General features: G+C 41.5%; 1 protein-coding gene across 1 annotated transcript in view; it reads left to right on the top strand.

The window, feature by feature from the left end:
* Window positions 1-20,733, top strand: part of mmp24 (matrix metallopeptidase 24) — a 39,637-nt gene extending 18,904 nt beyond the window's left edge. The window contains exons 5-9 of the mRNA XM_022742150.1: window positions 1,333-1,494; window positions 4,261-4,475; window positions 12,533-12,671; window positions 17,168-17,434; window positions 20,369-20,733. Of these exons, the coding sequence (XP_022597871.1) occupies window positions 1,333-1,494; window positions 4,261-4,475; window positions 12,533-12,671; window positions 17,168-17,434; window positions 20,369-20,733 (1,148 nt within the window). The remainder of the gene's footprint in view (window positions 1-1,332; window positions 1,495-4,260; window positions 4,476-12,532; window positions 12,672-17,167; window positions 17,435-20,368) is intronic.

Raw genomic sequence — 20,733 nt, 5'->3', positions numbered from 1 at the left:
GACTGTCGGCATGACAACACAAGACATTTGAAGACACCCCATTGGATTATGGGAAGTTGTGATGAGAAAAAAAAAACTACAGATTAAGCAATAATAAAAATATGTTTATTAATCTATATAACAACTATCTATACACTCACACAAACTCATGGATGAATCGTATTTATGAACCATGAATGATAAAGATTTACCTCTCATTCACACCGCTCCCTCGCCCATACAAATCAATCACAGGTCAAATTGATCAGAGATCAGATAAACATGACAGCAGCTTGGGGGTGGAGCCTGTTTTGCTTGCACGAAGCGAAGTGTTAAACGGGGTCTGAGCTTCGTTTCAACACATCTGTTGCAACAAACTAATATTTATGACATTTCGAAAGCTCGCACACACAGCACGACACATTTAATTTGAAAGTCTTCGCAGCTTCCTGTGCATGTGAAACGCTGTCAGTCGTATTTATGAGCCGAAACTTCCAAACAATGACACATCAGACTGCGGAGTGCATCCGGTGGGATGTTTTCAGAGTCCAAATTCAACATATTTTCCTGTTCACAAGCATATTTCAAACTCCTGAAGCAGCAGCACATTATTTATACATTCACAGATTATAAATTTAAAATCTGTGGGAGTATGAACTCGTGAATTTTACTGGATGTGGCACTAAACAGTTTGCCGTAGTCTTAAATAATCCCCATCAAACAGCGTCGTTTGAAGAACTGGCTCATGCTGGACTTTAAAAAAAAAAAAAAAACGGGAGCTTCGGATTCACAAGCCGACAGTCGCTTCATTTTACCACAAATTCTGCTTTGATGTATGTGAGATTCACTTTACACTGCTGATGAGTCAACAGCATCACAGACTGACTTTAGCTCACTTCTCCAGTGTGTGTGACGCTGTGTCTTTTGGTCTTCCCTACTGTGTTTACACCGGGGAGCCTTTGTTCCGTTTCAGACAAGAGGGAGATGTTGAGGGTTTTTTTTTTCTTATTTATTTATTTGTTTATTTTTAATTTTTTTGGGTAAACTGTTGTTTTTCATCAGAAAGGCCCAAAGTAGTTCTTGTTTTTGTTTTATCGCCTGATTTCTGCTGTGAAATTACCTTTTTAAAAAGCTTTTTAAGGTCTGTCAGTGATGTTGAAAGTTGTTTCTTCCTCCTCTCCACACCTCCGCCTTCCTTTTCCTGTCCTCCATCATCTCTTTCTCTCGCTTGACTTCTTTTATTTTCCTCCTCTCCGTCGTTTACTGTTGTTTCTCGTCTTCTTTCCCCCTCTCCGTCCTCTTCTCTTCTCCTCTGATCTGATCTTTTTCTTCCTCCCTCCCTCTCTCCTTCAGGAAACGATCTGTTCCTGGTGGCGGTTCACGAGTTGGGTCATGCGTTGGGTTTGGAGCACTCCAACGATCCCAGCGCCATCATGGCTCCTTTCTACCAGTACATGGACACGCACAACTTCAAACTGCCTCTGGACGACCTGCAGGGCATCCAGAAGATCTACGGTGAGGAGCCGGTTTACCTGTCTGTCGGGCCGGAGGAGTGTGGGTGAAACCAAAAGTAATGACGCTGTGTTCCCACATTTTGAAGATAATTGTTTAACAGGGCGACGAGTCGTTCTTTTTGTCAGTCTGCGGCGATCACCACCCCACCCACGGTTCAGCGCGCATGTGAACAGCGGATTAATTGCACCGTTTAACTTTAATAGCGTGAAAAGCAGTTTCAGTGCCGCTGTTACATTTTAAACTGATAATTCCCTAAATCTCGATGCAGAGTGAAATGAAAAGATACGAGTCAGGAGAGGAGGAACCGCATTATTTAAGTCACATTTATGGGAGAGAAATCAGTGTTTTGTCGTAGTCTTTGGGACGCATGACGCTGCAGAGGTGCTTTTCATAAAACTAAATTTGTAAGAGTTGGGCAGAGGTGCAGGTTTGACACTTCAGAGCTACATCTTGTAATTGTTCATATTTCAGTCCTGGTGGATTTTGGCAACAGCAAAATCCAACAAGAGCAGCTGGTGTATCCGTTTACAGTGCAGCCAAACAAACTGTTTTAATACAGAAGTCGGTCGATGATAATTACAACCTCCATTTGATTTCGCGCTGCACACAACAGCAGGACAACAGCGAGAGGAGTCGGTCCGTTCTGTTACTGAGTTACTGCTCCTCGCTCTGACTTTAGTGACAAATTCTTTCAGTTTTGCCTCTTCGTTTAATTAACACCTCTGATGTGAAACAGGAGCAGTAGAAAGTACATGTGACTTACTACAGAAATAGTGAGGATGATATCAATTAGATTAAATTACAAACAGGAATTACATGCTGCAGCTTGTTCCTGTACATTTGAATCCTGTGCAGAAATGGCATTCTCCGCCCGCTGCTGTACAGAGAGGTCACAGCATAATTGAATTGGTATTGGTGATAAAATACCGACCGTAGATAGAATCAGAAACTGTGTGATTTCACAAAAAAAAAAAAAAAGCTTCAGGATTTTACATTTATGTCCAAAAAGCGAGACTTCATTTGGACTCCTCTGCCTGAGCGCTTGACTTCACTTGAGACCTGAAAGCAAAAACTTGCAAAAGCAAAAACAACACACCTTGGATATTAATAATTAATCCTGCAGCCCAGAGTGCAGCTGAATTATGGAGAAATGAATCACGGAGCTCCGTAGTGGGTGAATGTATATGAATGTGAAGCGGGATCATGCTGATAAACAATATGCAGTGCTGACTGAGCAAGGCTTGCCTGGAAAGAAAAACAAAATGTGTGACTTTGTGTCTTTTTTCTTTTGTGTTCACACCGGGGACACTTTGTTCTGTTTCAGAGAGGAGGAAGATGCTTCTCATCCCAGTAAACTCTTTCAGCTTTAGTTTTTTTTTTTTTTTTACTTTTTAGTTTTTTTTTTAATGAACATAAAACAGCGCCGGCCTGTCAGCAGCAGACACATTTCCTGACACACTTTCTATTCTGCCCTGAAATAATCATCACAGCGTCTGTTGTAATGTAGTGTAACATTTATTTGTGATGCAAAGACAAAAAAGAAGCAGGAAAAAGAAACATTTTTAAAACGGCTTCACAAATATCCAAATAGCCGCATATGTACAATATTCATCGGACTGGTTTTGTTCCTCCTCTAATCTTCACAGCGGGGAAAGTTATCTTTAAAAAAACAATCTTAAACATTAAAGGTCACGATACACTTGTGACATTTGGAGTCAGTGTTGAAGGGAAACACTGGTCGAAACAGTGCTGTCAACAGTGTTTTTCCACTGCACTTGTTCTCAGTGTGGATAACAAAGCCTGTTTTTTTTTATCTGCTGAGAGTTCATCCTATTTGCCTCGCCGCTCTGTCTCTCCACCACCTGAAAATACCAACCATCCACTCTCAGTGAAGGGCTTTATTTCACAATGAGACTGCTGGTGTGTAAGTGCAGTTTATTTTGGAATATGGATTTTATTCAACCTATAAGAAATGAATATTTTTGAGGATGGATTAAATGTTTTTCTTGAAACGTTAAGTTGTAAGTATGAGGTAGCAATTTTTTCGATGTAATTTTTCCAGTGTAAATCTGAAACGCTGAAGTGTGGCTGTGATGCTGCTTTTATACTTGAAACATCACCACGGTGCTCTGGACCAGCGGTTTTCAAAATGCAAAGCGTAGGGGAGCTGAGGGGGAGAGTGCAAATGGAAAGACGTGAGGCGTGAGCTACAATTTGCATCAAAATTTGTCCTGCATAATCTAAACTCCCAGACATGATACATATATTTTCAAATTCAGTGTGACTTACAGTTCCCGTGGTTATCATTGCCTCCGATGTCCGTGTGAATAATTGTTCATAAATCTGATTAGAAACCATAGAAAAAAAGATGCTCCTTGTGACTGCAGAACCTGCCTGAGAATCATCAGGTTTCTCTTCAGCATCAAAGTAAAGCGGGTTCACTGCAAACAGGAAGTGCTAATAGCTAATTCGGCAACTTTTAATGGGGACAATTAGACAAAATGTAAACAAATATATGCTAAAAAACAAATAAGACTAAAAGTTGTAGTCTAACTAACTGACAGGGTGGAGATGGGAGATGTTGTGGGTGGTGGGGCTGCAGTTGTCTCAGTTTTGCCTGAGGGGTCCTACAGTGTCAGACACACTGCTTCATTAAATTATATCACAGATAAAATGTTGTTCTTTTGTAATCTGCATGAAAACGGTTTCCAGAAATCACCACACTGGAATAATTCATGTTATTATCTGTGTTATTTTTTCCCACAGGTATCCCCACAGCCATGCTGGAACCCACCAGGCCGTTGCCCACCTTACCTTCTCGACGGACACACTCCACCTCCGAGCGCAAGCACGACCGTCATTCCCGTCCGGCACGTCCGCCCGGCGACCGGCCCGCGCTGCCCGGGAACGGCAAACCGAACATTTGTGACGGCAACTTCAACACTGTGGCCTTCTTCAGACGGGAGATGTTTGTCTTCAAGGTGAGCAGAGACGGACAAAACACAACTGTCTCAAAAGTCCTTAAGAGGTGTTTGGTTGGCTGCTGCTGCTGCACGGTGGCGTCACCTCCACAGGGGGATATTTCAGGGGGGAAAAAAATGTCACAAAGTGTTTTTTTAGGAAATAGCTCTCCAAGAATTTACTGCAACTGTTTCACGACACGCAAGAGTTGTCAATGATATCTCCAGTGGTCATCTTCATACTTTTCAAAACAGAAAATTTGATGTATCTGTTAATGACTTTACTTCCTCTCAAGCATTGTCTAGATTTGGGGTACCACAGGGCTCCTCTCTAGGACCTATGTTATTTTCTCTCTATTTGCTCTCTTTGCTTTGAGCCAAATAATTAAGCAGCACAATATTTGATTTAATTTTCTAAGCAGATGATACTCAGCTGTATCTTTCCTGCAAACCATCTGAGTCAGATAAGTTATCGTGGCAGTAAATTTTCATCATCTAAACTCTTCCAAAATGCAAATCCTTAATATAAAATCCAAGCTCACTCATGTCCAGGTTCTGGCTGCTCTTGGATCTCTAGCTCAACATGTGAAACCCACAGAGTTATTTTAGATCACTTGAGAAATATCTCTAGAATTAGATCATGCATTTCTTTTAATGATCTATAAACAGTGATTCATGCTTTTATCACTTCTCGTCTCGTCAGTGTGATGCAGTGTTGACATGCCTTTGCCAAAACATGATTGGCACAGCTTCAGGGTGTAGAAAAAGACTTTTAAGCAAATCATGAAAGAACGATCATATCAGCCATATTTTAACTTCACCCTTCACTGGCTGCCTGTCCGTTTTAGAATTGATTTATGGTATCAATTCTAATATGGTATGGCACTGAGCTACCTGACTGAGCCTCTAAATCATTACTCACCAGCCCGTAGCTCGAGATCTTCGGATAAGACCCTGTTAGTTATCCCCCTGTCAAGGCTGAAGACCAAGGGTGACAGGGCTTTTACTGTTAGGGCTCTGACACTCTCTAACTTCACCATCTGTTTGAAAAACTTTCTTTTACCACATTATTTTATCTATAACTTATTTCATATCTATTGTTTTTACTTTAAAACTGTTTTATATGTTATTTTATTTAGTTTTTGATTGTTTTCCTTCTTTGTGAAGCCTTGTGTGGCACTTATATCAGACAGGAAAAATTAGAGATGAGTGTGAAAATATGTTGTTTTTTTTTTGCAATGAAAGTAAGTGCAGGCTTGCAGTGCAGAAATACTGAATATATTTTTTTGATGAGTTGCAATCTGTACACCCAAGAGAACTTATGGGCACTTATAGTAACATATGGGCAAAGATGACATAATCTACAACGTTAACAGCAAACCTCAGATTGTAGCATCAGGTATGTGAAGGCTCCCTGTGGAGTGTTTGACCTGTAGAAGAGCTACACTCTCTGCTTACACTGGTGTCAGTCCCATCGTCGTAACAGTTTATTGATTGATTGCTTGATTGATTGACTTTGTTGTCCACCTCGGTAGAATTTTGTCTTTAGCTTCTCCCAAAGAAAGTACAAATATATACAATAACATCACAAAAAGACACATAACAAAACATACCATTAAAAACATACAACATGTACAACATACAGTAATGCAAATGAGCAGGTAGCAGACAGGTTAGATAAATACCAGAGAGAAAATCTTATGAGATAACAAATCAAGTAACAAGTGTTTCCCGGTGCAGTCGTTTTGTGTTCAGTGCCTGTATGGCATAAGGAATAAAAGACTGCCCTGAATCGACGGCCAGACAGAAACAGTTCAAACTCTTGAGTGTTGTGGGTGTGAGGTATCAGCAACTATGTGTTTAGCATTCCTTTGTGCAGCACTGTCAAATATATTTAATGTTCTTATGCTAAATGCAGAAAGCAGGCATAAAACTGAAGTAGAAGCAGATGCAGCAGGTTCAAGGACGGTATATCCAGCAGGAAAATCACAGATATTGAACTTGGTAAAAACTCTCTGATGTATTTCGCTGTGAAAGAATCCAGGGTGCATGTCTCTGCTTAAGGTGAACAACTCCTTTGGAGAACAGGAAACTGTTCTGTATGTAATTAACGGGTGTTAGCTCCCGCAGCGGGTGAGTCATTCAGCCGCGGGTTGCTGTATAGAACAGGGCGACTCTGGGGAAAAAGCTTAATTGCACATAAAGCGGGAGGATGCAGGACCCCGGCAGCTGTGAGTGAGGCACGGTCGCTTTGTAGCTCAGAAGGTAACGATCGCTCCGACACTGCCAACGCGACGGGTTCGATTCCCACCGGGGGAAGCCTGTGCTAAAAATGTGCGCTCTCATAGTATCATAAGGCTCCTCAGGAGAAGAATGAGCCCAGTGGCATATGGTGCTATCTAGCTCTATGATCATTAGCACCAGGCATATGCTTCCAGCTTAGTTAGTAGCAGACTAATGCAGCTCTATTAGTGCCACCATACCAACACACACACACACACACACACACACACACACACACACACACACAGCAGTTTACATGATGCGGTGTCCATAAAAGTTCACATAAATCTGCACATTCGACAAATCAACAATATCATGACAACGTATGCGTGTGTGTGTGTGTGTGTGAGAGAGAGACAGTTACACAGTGAGGAGCAGTGTAGAAGAGGAGGAAAAATCCATTCTGATGTCTGTGATCTTTAAACTGAATGTTAGAAAAGGTCACAAACCCGTCTCGCTCTCCATCCGTCTGTCTGTCCGTCTCTTTTCTCAGCTCACCTGTCCATACTGGTCTGTCTCCTCTCTGGTAGATTCCTGTCTGTCGGCCAATTCCCCCCCCTCCTCCCCACCTGTCTGTCTGTCAACCTCCCTTCCTACTCGTCTGTCTCACTCTGCGTCCCTCTACGACAGTCTGACTGACAGCCAACATGACGTGAGGATTTTGCTGTTGCCTCAAAAGTCTCCATCCGTCTAAATAATTAACAGCTGGATGAGAAAAAGAAAAACACTGCACTAACTTTGTTAAAATTAAAGGTCTGATAAGAAGATGTGTCAGCTAAGATTAAGGGAGCTGGCACACAGAAAAGGGCCTTTAGCCATAATCAGTTTGGTCTTCACGTTCTGCTCCACTGCACAACAAGTTTGGGGAAAAGAAATGTTGGAGTTACTTCTCCACATGACCTAGAAGTTGTTGCACGTGTCACAACAATATGTGTTAATGTTTGCAACAAATTCTCATTTCTAAACGTGTCAGTGCATTTAAAAATGAGGCACGTAGCAGTCCATCATTTTCTGATTCTGCCACCTCTGTGTTTGAGGTGTAGTTAAAGATCTCATATAGTCCAAAGGTCTCTGTCCATGTGTAGTGTGATTATAGATCAGGTCTAGCTTCTATATTAATACTGTGAAAGTATCAAAGCCTCAGTCCACAGAGAAATGCACACAGCCTGTATTCAGAAACTGAGCCTTAAAACCAGCCGTCAGGACTTCTGGAACTTTGTGATGTCACAACAAAGCAGTCACCAAGCCCCGCCCACCTGGACCCACCATCCAAACCTTGCAGGATTTGGTTTCTCTGAGTGTTTTTACCTGAAATCTGCTCTATTTTTATTGGATCGCTCAGAAAACAGTCAGCCAATCAGAAGAGAGGCTCAGAGCCTCCTCTCTTCTGATTGGCTCACCGACCTGTTGTCACTAGAGCTCCAGAGAGAAGCCTGAGAGAGGAGATGTAAAACTACACTGAGATGGTTTTTGGTTCTTAAAACCACAAATATATCTTCTTATGGATCAACACTTCAAATAAAACACAGAAGAAGTGTAAAATATGAAACCTTTAAGTTTAGGCAACTAAAACTACTCGGTTCAGATTCGAGGAAAACTGGTTCTACTAAGACCATAATTTAAAAAACTTCTATTATAAGTAAAGGTCCTGCATTCAAAATCCTACTGAAGTAAAAGAAGTTTTATTAGCGAAATGTAAAAGTACTCGCTCTACAGAAAAATGTCTCTTCTGATATATTCATACAAAATATATTATTAGGATGTAAATACTAAGTCAGTGTGTAGACCTAGTTCAAACTACTTTATGTAAAGTTACCTTAGTCCAATGGGCCTCAGTGAAGGGCTTGTTTGACCTTGTAATGATATTTTGTCCTTTTGCAAAACTTGATTCTGTGAAACACACACTGAATAAAACAAAATAAGATTACACAACAGAAGCAGAATATTATTTTAACTCGGGTCACCTCCAGTGTCAACATTTAGTGATGGCAGCTGTAGGAACATTAACTAAGTGGATCATTATAAGAGACTGGGAGGAACGAGCAGCTGCTACAGCTGCAGCCTGAATGAGATATGAGTAGAGGTATTTTAAGCTCAGGTGTGTGTATATATATATATATATATATATATGTATACTGTATATACATTTTGTGTACCAGCTTTTTCAAACTGGGTCATTATCTGCTTACACCGGTGTGTATTTTGGAGGAAGTTGTGACAGTATATTTCAGTATAGTCAGTGGCTTAAACTGAAACTGTATAAACTATCGTTGTGGGTTTGAACAGGTCTGACATCATCATTCTCCGTCTTAAAAACTTACTTCTCTTGAGTCCTGTGTCAGGTGGGATGTTTTAATTTAGGCACCCACATCACTGACTACAAGCATTTAATTTAATCTAATGAAAAGGAAAGATCTCAAACACTCCACCAGCAGTTGTGGCTGACGTTATTAATAACTATCTCCCATTAATTTATCGTCCCATTTCTGCTTTAATCACATTTTTAAAAAAAACTGAATTTTGAAGCAAGATTTAATGTGTTTTAAGTGAAAAAGAGGCAAAAACTCGACAGACATCAAAGGGAGTCTGTAATATATTTGACATTATATAAATTAATTTGGAATTAAAGCTGTGAAAGCTGTTATGTTCACTTAGGAGCGGTCTGATGCAGACGCCGTTTCATGTTGGACTGTTTGGCTAAACTTAAGAAGAATTTTAAATCAGCAGTCTGTGGCTCACTTTTTATTGCTTTGACACTGAATTGAATTCATCTGTGGTCGAATTCATGATCAAAACCATAAAGAACAACAAAATTATTGTAAATTGGACCACAATTTGCTGCATTCTGCTACATTTCCATAGTTAAAAAAATGGATTCAATGCAGGTGAGGTGCCAGGTGAAGAAATGAGGTGTGATGATGCGGATGAGAACTGTACAGTGATTTCCAATCCAGGAATTACTTTAGGAAAATAAACAGAATTTCTGAATAATTTCTGTAACACAATCAGCACAATCCATGCAGGGCTGCTCTTCAACATAATGTAATCGTATTTTATTCCAAAAAAAAAAGAAAACAAAAGCTTCTTTTTTTAGGGTTTTTTTTGTAGTTTTTTGTTGCTGTCAGTGTATCAGTGTATAAAAGTTGATCCTGAGATGTGTTTGAAGTGTTTTAGTTGCATTTTGGATGAGAAACTGTTGCACTGAGCTGCATCAAGTATAGAGAAATGCATGCAAAGAAAGAAAAAGGAAGCTTTAATGAGCATTTCTGATTCGCTAACTTCATATCTGGCCGACTGGGGACACTGTCCTCCTGTAAGAAATGAGCCCACAGGTCGTCTGTGCAGCAGCTTATTATGACCCATAGTTACATTTTGTTGCTAGGCAACATCTAGTGGTCGTAGCAATTATGACAGGAGCAGAGGGGAAAAGTGCGGCGATGAGCGACAAAGTCTGCATCGTTTCCCACGTAAAAGTAGCAGTTTATGTTGTTTCTATTATCCACGACTGTTCGACAAAGTTAACCACGTTGTTGTTATTGTAACCATGACAACAAAGATCGTCTAATGTTGAAGGCGTACTTATTTTAACCCCAAATCCCCATCTTTTCCTAAACCTAACCAAGCCATGATTAAGCCGTTATTATGTTAACCATGGCGATAAAGGTAGGTAAGCCGCTCTTGATACAATCCACATGTTTATTATTGTAACCATGACAACCAACGTCCAGTACGCATGCCGCCGTAGGGGGGGCGCTATTTCATGAGACACTCCTATGGGTCGTATCAGAGGGTTGAAAGGAACGACCTGTGTGGTTGTTGGGGTTGGAGTTGTTGTGAGACTTAGAGACAAACACAGCTTCATAAGAACCATTAGTTATATCGTCCAATCAGAAGCAGAGCAGCAGCAGCGCAGAGAGCCTGCAGCAATATGTCCGACTTCAGCTGTGAAGTCGTGTACTGACAGAAACATAAAAGCTTTTCTGTAACTTAGAAAATCATCATCGTCGTCGTCCTCGTCACTGATCAGAAAAACAAGGCTGATTTTCTTTCTCCCTGTAACTCGAGGAAAGGGGCGTATTAGGACATGAAGAGCAGTGAGAGCCAGTGGGCGTTTGAAAGGAGACACTCATTATGGGATGTTTCCTTGGTGAGAAATACTCATGGTTTCTTCTGCTCGATGTGAAGTATTGATTTTCTTTTTTTTTCCTGTTTGGGTTCAGACAGAAAAGCATTAGCAGCCAGAGGATGATGCTGGATCATTTGAGATGGAGTGTGTGTGTGTGTGTGTGTGTGTGTGTGTGTGTGTGTGTGTGTGTGTGTGTGTGTGTGTGTGTTTTTTTTTCTATGGTTGTGCGGACAATTTGTGTTTAAAACCAACATTGTGAGGACATTGTGGCCAGTCCTAACAACTTTAAAGGGCTGCTTGAAGGTTAAGACTCAGTTTTAGGGTGAGGGGCTTGAGAATGCCTCATATCAACGTGTGTCCTCACAATGATAAAAAGACCAACATGCGTGTGTGTGTGTGTGTGTATATATATATAGTACTCAGTGGGGACTGCGCTTGGCTCTGTCCTAGATTCACTGAAGCCAAATGATAATGAGCTAAGATTGATGCTTGCCTTCTTCTCCTCCTCTTCCTCCTCCCCCTCTCCTCTTCCCTTCTCTACCCTCGCATCACCTCACTTTTCTTATCTCCTGTCCTTTTCTATCCCTGCGTCTTCTCTGCTCCCCTTCTGTTCGTCCATCTGGTTATTCCCTCTCCTCTCTCACCTCTTCTTTCTCTTCATCTTTTTTTTTTTCACGCCTTTTCTTCTCATCCACATTATTCCTAGCACCATGATACCTTCTGTGACTTGACCGCAAAACCTTCAGTAATTCATTTCTCTTAACCAGCATCTGCGCGAGTTTGTGGTTCGCTGCAGGTGGAGGAGTGGCCATAGGTTTGTTTTTTTTTCGTTTTTTGCTATGTTACTCTTCAAAAACGTTTATATTCATAATAAAACAGAGAGCTACATGACAAGCCTTACATCCCCAGAGTGTGAGGGATTTCTAAATGTTGTATGTTATATGACAAGAAATGACTAAGACATAAATGCATGTTTACGGACACATAAATAATTTTTTTATATCAAGTATATATTATGCTATCTCAGTTTTTACTTGGTCTATCAACAACAAGCAAAAACTAGCATAATGTTTGAAGTCAGCACTTTCGACGGAAGTTGACAGCAATGTTCCACGTGACTTGGTTTTTATGCTGTCACACCAGCGTGATTGGCGACTTTTGTTTAAATTTAAATAAACAGGTTGTGTCTGAAGTTACTGTGAACTTGTTCTGTATTAAAAGTAATGTAATGTAATGACAGCAGCTCTGGCATTGTTGAAAAACTTCTCAATATGGTACAATCACTAAAGATTACTCTTCTTTTTTGTTATTCTTTTCATTGACAGGTTTGACAAGTGGCGCTGGTAGAATTACTGATGTGGAAAATGTTTTTTAAGGGCATGTCAACATCCATTTATGGCTAACTGTCACTTGCACAGTGACAGAGAGATGTAAAACAGAACCGTGCAGACACGAAGCCTTCTGATCTATCACATATGAAATCAGATGCTTTCAGCAGCCACATGCAGCTCAGTGAAACTTCAGTGATTCAGAAACTTCTTTCTGGGCATTTGTGACTCATTCTGACATTTGTTTAACAATGCCACTGGAGTCTTACTTTGGAAAGTTGCTGTAGGTTTAGTGTAGTGATCTCCGTTGGTATTGAATTTTTAACTTCATTGTGTTCCAGGACCGGTGGTTTTGGCGTCTGAGGAACAACAAGGTGCAGGAGGGTTACCCCATGCAGATCGATCAGTTCTGGAAAGGCCTTCCGCCTCGCATCGACGCCGCCTACGAGAGATCAGATGGAAAATTTGTCTTCTTCAAAGGTATGAAGAGAAAGATGCGTGCAAACATTTTCATCTTTTTCCCCACGAATCAACGTAGATGTTTCACTGCTCTGCCTGGAACTAGGCCCTTCAGTCTCATGGGTCCTGACATATATACAAAGGAACAGTAAACATTGTGTTATATTTGTCAAACTGCTGCTCCAATTCATAATGTTGTTGTCAATTTAGTGGCATCATTTTACAGAACCTCAGATCTGACTAAATAGTCTCACCATGGAGCTAACAGGATGCTAACAGAGGGCGTCAGAGCTGAGAGGGACACATGTTTGGCATGGAGACATGTTGCATGAGAACACATTGTGCTCTGAAACAAAAAGTACAAGTGCATTAGTTTGCAGTGTGACATAAACATCACATTTAACTCACTTCATCTCTCTCCAGATGTGCAGTTTGTGTCTATTTGAGCTCGCTCACTTGCCTTAGCTAACTTTTCTTTTGATGGAAATAACATTGCATATTTGCAGTTTAAAGGTCCCATATAGTATAAAGGTAGATTTCCATGTCACAGCCTGTATTCAGAAACTGAGCCTTAAAACCAGCCGTCAGGACTTCTGGAACTTTGTGATGTCACAACAAAGCAGTCACCAAGCCCCGCCCACCTGGACCCACCATCCAAACCTTTACAGGATTTGGTTTCTCTGAGTGTTTTTACCTGAAATCTGCTGTATTTTTATTGGATCACTCAGAAAACAGTCAGCCAATCAGAAGAGAGGAGGCTCAGAGCCTCCTCTCTTCTGATTGGCTCACCGACCTGTTGTTACTAGAGCTCCAGAGAGAAGCCTGAGAGAGGAGATGTAAAACTACACTGAGATGGTTTTTGGTTCATAAAACCACAAATATATCTTCTTATGGGTCAACACTTCAAATAAAACACAGAAGAAGAAGAAAATATGGCGCTTTAAATCTAATGGATTGAATCTTTTGATAAAAACATGGTTGTGTGTTTCTATTCAGTAATAATGCAGTTATAAATGTTGGTATGACATTGGTGAAGGGTCCTGGGGTTCTCAGTTTCTAAGTTTTTAATGATTCTTAGTATTCAGTTTATAGATGGGTTTTGGTATAAATGATCCATTAACTATTAATAAACATAGCTTTTATAAATGCTGTCTTGTCAGGAAGTGGTATGATCAGGAAAGTTTATAAATATAAACATGTCAGTTCAGATGAAATGAGAGAGTTTTCTTGTAAATTTCTCCAAAATCAGCCAATTTCTCTCCCGATCTCCAGCGGAAAAACTCTGCAGCATCACAGAAGGGCGTTCAAATCTCTGTCTACCATCTGCTCCACCGTTATAAGACTCTGTCCTGCGCTCAACATGCCCTCCTCCTCCTGAAACTATATTTAATAAAGTGTGAAATAGAGAATGGCAGTGCAGTGGGGAGCACCCAGCCTAAAGTAATAGAATTTCAGTCTATGTATGAAACCTCGCTCATCCCCTGCCTGCTGACTGTGGAGTCATCTCTCCCTCCTTCTCTCTGTTTCCATCTCTCTCTCTCACTCTTTCTCACTTTCTCTGTAACACACACACACACATGCACACACCACACACACACACACATACACACACACACACACGCACCAACATCTTCTGACAGAGTGTCCTGCTATCGCGGCCAGCCAGGAGCAGATATTAATAGCTTTGCTCTCTCAGAGCTCTCAGCTGCCGTCTTCGTCTCTCGTTCACACACACACACACACACAAACACACACACACACACACACACACGCACTGTCATACACAGACACATGACGATGCTTTTTGCACACATTTGGACGAGACACGTGTGAGCAGAACGCACACACACACAGAGAATTAGAGGGAGGATTTGTTGATTGTCAGTGTGTGTGTGTGTGTGTGTGTGTGTGTGTGTGTGTGTGTGTGTGCGTGCAGGTAATAATCTCCCCCATAAGCTCTCATGGGGGTGACATAAGGTGAAAGAAAACTGCACTTTCAGTAGCTTTTCCGGTTCACGGGTCTTCAGTTTAAAAACCTATGGATGGATGATGTTGAAGGTGTCGTGCCGATAATCACGCAGCACAAAAACAGCACCTCCCATTAACCCGGGAACTACGAGGCATGACAGCCACGGTTTGAAAAGCTGACAGCGTACTTTCACCTCATATACATGCAAGAGATGTGCCCAGATTAAACTCCTGTCGTGCCGTGAATGTGGATCTAACACTGATCTTTGAATCTACTCTTTAGAGGGAAAGTTCAAACAATGCTCACATGCTCATATAATGGAAAAGCACAGTTGAATCATTTCTCCTGTCATATGATATCATATCATATTTCTGTGCAAAAATTCACAACAAGTTCAGCCAAAGTCAGCGTGAGGTTTTTAGCAGTCTGAGTGGGTGAATTCAGTCTTTTTAGCATTAAATTCAGTCTTTTTGTTTCTTCCCTTCACTACATTTCACCATGGAAACACTGTCGGTGGAAGCACAAAGGAATATTTATACAAAAAAACGGAAAGTTTTTGAAGATTTCCACTTGATATTGTAGCATCATTTGAACTTGCACTGGAGGAAGTCAGTGATTTTGTCTCCTTATGTTGAAATTGCTTTAGAAAACGGTCTTAATGATAAGGAACAATGATACTATTAATTGTTTTAAGACAAACTTTAGATATGAAAAGTTTCTGTTTACATTCAGCATTGTGTGCATCCATGAGGCCTAATAAACACACTGAATGTATTTCCCTCTATATAAAACAGAACATTTGAACATCTGGACACAGTATGTGTGTGTCTGCATTGTTTACATCTTCTTTACTGGGATTTTGCTGCATGCGACACCAACATGCTCACCACCTTAAAGGTCCCATGTTGTATAAATCTAGATTTCCATGTGTAGTGTGATTATAGATCAGGTCTAGCTTCTATATTAATACTGTGAAAGTATCAAAGCCTCAGTCCACAGAGAAATGCACACAGCCTGTATTCAGAAACTGAGCCTTAAAACCAGCCGTCAGGACTTCTGGAACTTTGTGATGTCACAACAAAGCAGTCAAGCAGAAGAGAGGCTCAGAGCCTCCTCTCTTCTGATTGGCTCACCAACCTGTTGTTACTAGAGCTCCAGAGAGAAGCCTGAGAAGTAAGTTTCTTGCTGAAAAAAGACACTGAAGCTCAAGCTCAGAAAATCTTACCATAAATAGTAAGATCATTTTTTAAAGTATTTTATTCAAATATTCCAGATAACACAAATAAAGCACCAATAAATAAGTATGACATTGATCTTTTCTGTATATACCTCAATGTCTTCAGTGCACAAACACAGCCAGGGGCCTCAGTACGACTTTGATGACATTTTCTACCCACAGTGATTTATGTCCTCCTGGCTCCTTAAGAAATTATACTGATTACAGTACCTGCTAGAGGCCACAATTATCTATTAGTATCTTCCCTGTAACGTGTGCTGTTCATTTGAATTGTTAACACTGCGTCCAGGTGCCTGACGCGCCTGGTGGAAAGCTATTAGTGTTTGAAAAGAGTGAAATTAGAATTCAGCGTCTTGTATTATTCTTTCTTTGTATTCGCTGTTCACTTGTTTTTTGTTTTTTTTTCCTCCAGCTGAATATAGCCTATTTAAAGAAGTTGCTGTCAAGCCGGGCTAATTTAATAGAGCTTTTATAGAGCAGTTCTGTGATTTAATCTCCTGCATTTTAATCCGTCTCATATTTTATCCACATATTTCTTCTAAAGAATAAGAAGTTGATATTAAAGAGTTGTTTAAACCTAACAGTTTTCTCTGTGTTGTAGAAAAGCAGTTGCTGCGTTGTTAAACAGTTTAAACACAACTGTGACTCCAGAAAATAACATCGTTTGATTTATTTATAAAAGTTATTGACACTAAATTCTGCCAAGGACTTCATGTCTTGACCTGTCAGGATATCTCAAATCCTCTGAACACATTTTCTGTAAAAAAAAAAATCTGACAGATGGACCTTGGACCGAGGAAAAATCGATTCGATTTTGGTGATAATCTGGATCTCAACTCTAATAAATAATAATCATTTATAAATATTAAAGTGAGGGAGAAAACACTTCAAAAATTCTCAAGGTTTGTTTGCAGAGTAAAGAAATCAGTTCAGTTCACATCGGTATTCATAACAGCGAATCAGACAGTTTTCACATCTCAAAGTTTCTGCCTTAAAAACACAACTTGACATCAAAACACATGCAGACTATCAACAGATGCTACAATTTACAGGTGTTTCCTGAACACCTCACATGCAAGCAGTTTGTAAATGCTAGCTACAGCACACATCATCAGGGGCCCCACTGAGGGGGGTTTGGGGCAGCAGCTGTGCACTGTATAGTGTCTTTATGGGAGATTTACAGTTGTCATAGCAAAATGTGCCAATATGAGGGGCCATCAGGGGCCCCTTTGCCCCATGGGGGCCCCAAACATTTGCCTGGTTTGCCTCCACTGATGGAAATGCTGACTCGTGTCTCCTCTCATCCTGCAGGTGATAAGTACTGGGTGTTTAAGGAAGTGACGGCCGAGCCCGGTTACCCCCACAGCCTGGTGGAGCTGGGCAGCTGCCTCCCCAAAGACGGCATCGACACGGCGCTGCGCTGGGAGCCGGTCGGGAAAACCTACTTCTTCAAAGGGGACCAGTACTGGCGCTACAATGAGGAGAAGCGCACCGCGGACCCGGGATACCCCAAACCCATCGCCGTGTGGAAGGGAATACCGGATGCACCGCAGGGGGCCTTCATCAGCAGGGAGGGATGTGAGTGTCTTACGGGGTTATTCTGTCTGGTGTCGCTGTCTGTACAATATATACATACATCTGTACAGGTACATGTGTGAGATAAAAATCTTTAATATGAGTAGGGGCTCACGTGGCGAATCACTCAGTCACTCAGTCAGAGGTTAACTGGTCGTTCAGTGGAGCAGTCACACCAACAGACGGTCAAGTCCTGCAGACACTGTCTCGATAATTGAGTTAATTCACAGTGAATTACTTCTCTCTGAGCCTAAAAATGCCACAAGCAAAGGTGCCAGACCAACACACACACACACACACACACACACACACAGACACACAGACTGTGTCCTAGAAGAAAACTACCCATCATCACTTCTACTTGTCGAGCTGAGACCTCATGACCTTGTAGCTTCCTCAGAGGGACACCAGAGGCAGAGCTCAGTGTGTGTGTGTGTGTGTGTGTGAGACAGAGAGAGAGAGAGAGGGATCAGAGGCGGTGACATGGTCGGCCGGGTGTGGTGTCTTGGTGTTAGATGAGAAGCTATCCTGCAGGGACTTTGGGGGCAACAGACGAAAGCGTGTGTGTAAGTGTGTGTGTGTGTGTGTGTGTGTGTGTATGTTTGTTTCCACTGGCTGTTTGGAGGTGATGGAGCAGACAAAAAAGCCGACATCAGATGAAACCTTCTGGGGTTTTTCTGTTGGTGAGCTCTGTGTGTGTGTGTGTGTGTGTGTGTGTGTCTGTGTGTGTGTGTGTGTGTGTGTGTGTGTGTGTGTGTGTGTGTGTGTGTGTGTGTGCTGCTGAGATCTGATATTTTATCCTGCAATTGTTTTACTTTTTACTCCACATTTATTTAACAGCCTTATTATTTTAGGAGAAACTACCCAGCTGCAGTAAAACTTACAGTATAAACTATATTATACATTTAAAGTACAGCCTTTACAACATTAATCCAATATAATATACAACGTATTTTTCTGAAATGGGCCATTATACATAATATTTTTACTTTATTACTGTTGGTACTTTAAGTAAATGATGTTAAGCCTTAGCTACAGTAACATACATGCACACAGTTTAGCTATTCATTATGTTTGCATGTGTGTGCTAGGATTTATCCATGAGGGTGCACACCCCCCACCCCCCCCACCCCCTATCTCTCTCTCACATACTGTCCCATTTGTCTCCCAGCTCCTGTGTCTGTCTCACAGGCATTACATAATATTGCCCTTCAATAAAAAAAACAACCACTGCTGGGACCAAAATACTGTAACCGCCATAACTGCCGTGTCACAATAGAAATGTTATTGCCTCTAATGAGATTCCGCGCCACAGGGATATAGCAGAGCGGAGAAAGGGAGGCGAGGACACTGAAGATGGATGTGTTTCACTTAAAGAGAAAGCTTTTCTTGAAGACTGAAGGTCTCCTCAGTGTCAGCTTTTGAGGAATTTAGAAAACAAAGTGGAGATTTCCACTTTAAGCCGTGTGGCATTTAGTGTCTGTTCTTGTGACACAAGCACAAGTGAGTTTTTTTTTGTGTGTAAGTTGTAAGTTGTGAATTTGTGAAGGTGGTGTAGTGGATTGTTTATGCTCATGGTGGCTTGAAATCTGTTAATTTGTACATGTTTTTACTAAATGTCCTGTGTGTATTCAGTGTAGCCATGCTAGTGGAAGGTGACAGTGTTTCCTACAGACTATATAAAGCTTCATTGCTTCACCTTGTGTCAAATAACAGTTGCATGTTGTGACTGGCCCGTGAGCCCTGTCCTTGCACCCACATGACAGCTCTGTGCACCCTGAGTGACAGGCACGCAGAGAGGGGTGGGAAAATACCTAATGGATTTTTTTGACAGCCTTCTGATGTGTGATGTGGCGGGATTTCTCCCAGTACTCCTGATGGTCAGTCCGACTATGACAGACAAGGTCCGTTGTTGATGTGTGTGTGTGTGTGTGTGTGTGAGAGAGAGAGAGAGAGAGAGAGAGAGAGAGAGAGAGAGAACCATATGCGCAATTTGAAATAGTAAAATCAATATGTGACAAAATTGTGGCAGGCTGCCAACAATAAATCAATGTATGTGAAACACTGTGGCCCTGTTGGTCCACCACTTTGGTCTAGACATTGGTTCCCAAACTGTGGGCTGGGACTTGGAATTGGGCCTACAAATCTCTTCTTATATATATATATATATAAATTTAAAGTTCTATGTTCTCGCCGGCCGGACCACCTCATTGCTGAACCACATCATATACCTGTTTGCTTGGGTGTATCCATGGCAAAAACTGGAGAGTCAAAATAGATAGCTGGTTACCTGTCAAACAAAAAAGAAATATTGAGCTTCCCCTGCTTTCAGTTCGATTGTTATCATTAAAATAAAGAGTGCTCTGAGAGCATATGATTTGGCCTCTGTTATGGTTACGGGGTGGGATGTGGGCTGCCAACATTTTTGAGATTTTCAAGTGGGCCACGAGTCGGGAAATGTTGGGAACCACTGGTCTGGACTGAACTATCTGAACAGCTGTTGGATGGATTTCCATGAACTTGTGTACAGACATTCATGGTCCCCACAGGACGACTCCTTATGAATGTGGTGATCCTCTGACTTTAAGGCCATGAAGCTGACTGAAATTTGGGGTTTTAAGTGAAAGGTGTCACCAACTTTTGAATGGACTACCATATTTGGTTCAAAATATCTGAACCAAATTTCATCTAGCGGCATCATCGGGTCAGAGCTTTAATCCATCAAATACATTTTAGACACAATGTTAACAGTAACGTAAACAAACATTTTTCATAATGTAGTAATTTCCAATATTTACCAATAATTAAACAATTTATTTCCTTTTTTTTGGTCTCTTTCCTTTACCTACCCACAACCCACCCCACCACCCCTTTTTTTCCTTCCCCCATTCCTCGTGTCATTCTTCCTCCTCGATGCCCTCCCCCTCCCCCCCTCAGACTACACCTACTTCTACAAGGGGAAAGAGTACTGGAAGTTTGACAACCAGAAGCTGACGGTGGAGCCCGGCTATCCAAAGTCCATCTTGCGCGACTGGATGGGCTGCGACCAGTCCGAGATGGAGCGCTCCGGCGGCACCGGTAATCGAGGTGACCGGCAGCTGCCACTCGACGACGTGGACATTATGGTTACCATCAACGACGTCCCGACGACAGTCAACGCCATCGCCGTGGTGATCCCTTGCATCCTTTCGCTGTGCATCCTGGTGCTGGTGTACACGATTTTCCAGTTTAAGAACAAAGGAGTGCAGCAGAACACCATGACACAGCACTACTACAAATACCCTGTTCAGGAGTGGGTATGA

The sequence above is a fragment of the Seriola dumerili genome, unplaced genomic scaffold (genome assembly GCF_002260705.1).
Source record: "Seriola dumerili isolate Sdu_G_001 unplaced genomic scaffold, Sdu_1.0 BDQW01000066.1, whole genome shotgun sequence".
Taxonomy (NCBI): Eukaryota; Metazoa; Chordata; class Actinopteri; order Carangiformes; family Carangidae; genus Seriola; species Seriola dumerili.
Note: the sequence above shows the minus strand (reverse complement) of the source record. Positions and strands in the feature narration are given on the sequence as shown.